We start from the raw sequence: 1,453 nt of genomic DNA on the forward strand, positions 1-1,453 counted from the left end.
AAGATAAATTCATATTTTTACTTAACTTGTCTTGCTAATACGTAAATCGCCTTCAATGGTCCCTTGGGACGTATACAATTCTTTACTTCAGATCGCTCGGAGGCTTAGGGACCATATTTTTATCATGCTCAGGATTTTATTCCATGTACTCTTTGATAAGAAATTAAGGTCTTTATATGGGCATATATATTTGCTGGAACTTAATAATAATTAAACACTTTGTATTTGATTGGGTGTCAATTTGTTGGAGCGAATGAAAATAAATCGATTATCTTTATACTGCAATCATATTTGAAACAGTTCCTGAGGAACCCTTCATTTTCTGCAATGATATAATCATGCGCATGCCCAGTATCAGAGTTTAAAGTAGAAGAAGGGCTGCAAATATATTTGGTCATATTTATAATTTATATATATAAAATATTTCAAAATATTACTCACCTTAGAAATAAAAATAGAAGTTCTACTGCTGTGCTAAAGTCCTGAGCGATCGCTTTTCTTTTCATGTCGCAAATGATTTGTAATAAGCAGGAATGGCCGTTAAATCCGAAACTATGTAAAAATTCAAGACATAATGTGAATCCGACTCTTAGTTTATCTCAATTTACCTGTTTAGCCGACTTTCCATAAAATCATACATTTGCCATCGAAACCCGTCCTTAATATGCGTTTCTTTCTTTACAGCGTTTTTGAAACTTTTTTTTTTGTATTCAGGAAATAGTGGGTTTTGACGGAATATGCTTTCATTATAAGGTAGGTAAAATTCTGCTTTTAAGACATAACCCATTGTGAGTGATTCATAGTCGAGATTAGCTGGAATGCCAATACCAGCAATAAACTGAAATTGTTTACAAAAATAGTTTTATATTTTATATACTATTATATACAATACTATACTCTACTATATTATACTATACTATACTATACTATACTATACAATACTATACTATACTATACTATACTATACTATAGTATACTATACTATACTATACTATAAGTTATATAAAAAAAAACATTTTTTAGTAGTAAAGAAGGAAGGGAACTTTTAAGAACAGTGCGAAAGAGAGAGAGAGAGGAGTAAATGGTCTAATAACTTTGCTTTATGTGGTGACCGATTCTGGATAGAAAACTATGTCGAGCAGGGATGGCCATATGCATGGTCCCCAGTTCAGCAAAACGGCAAGCGCGGCATTCATGTACATGAATCGAACGCTGCTCCGTTCAACGTTGAGTTCTGTGCTGAGGTATTTCCCTTTCAGGATATTTTTTCAACACGAAGTCCGACGAAATTCCGGGAAATTTCTCAGCACAGAATTCTACGTTGAACGGAGCAGCGTTCGATTCAGGTACTGATTGCCTTCTTACTGAACTGGGGTCTACGGATAAGGGTATCCCTGCTCGACATAGTTTTCTATCATGCATCGCTCACCGCTTGAAGAAAAGTTCCAGCGGG

General features: G+C 34.5%; 1 protein-coding gene across 1 annotated transcript; it reads right to left on the bottom strand.

The window, feature by feature from the left end:
- Positions 1–200: 200 nt before the first annotated feature.
- Positions 201–1,196, bottom strand: LOC147644310 (uncharacterized). Its single transcript, XM_086829184.1, has 4 exons — positions 1,113–1,196; positions 609–838; positions 442–552; positions 201–378 (listed from the first exon to the last, which is right to left on the bottom strand). Exons 1-4 carry the CDS (start codon positions 1,194–1,196, stop codon positions 237–239), a joined length of 567 nt encoding a protein of 188 aa, XP_086685310.1. The 3' UTR covers positions 201–236.
- Positions 1,197–1,453: the final 257 nt, after the last annotated feature.

This window comes from Drosophila serrata, unplaced genomic scaffold (genome assembly GCF_035046125.1).
Source record: "Drosophila serrata isolate PLE 108 unplaced genomic scaffold, ASM3504612v1 contig_188, whole genome shotgun sequence".
Lineage (NCBI taxonomy): Eukaryota > Metazoa > Arthropoda > Insecta > Diptera > Drosophilidae > Drosophila > Drosophila serrata.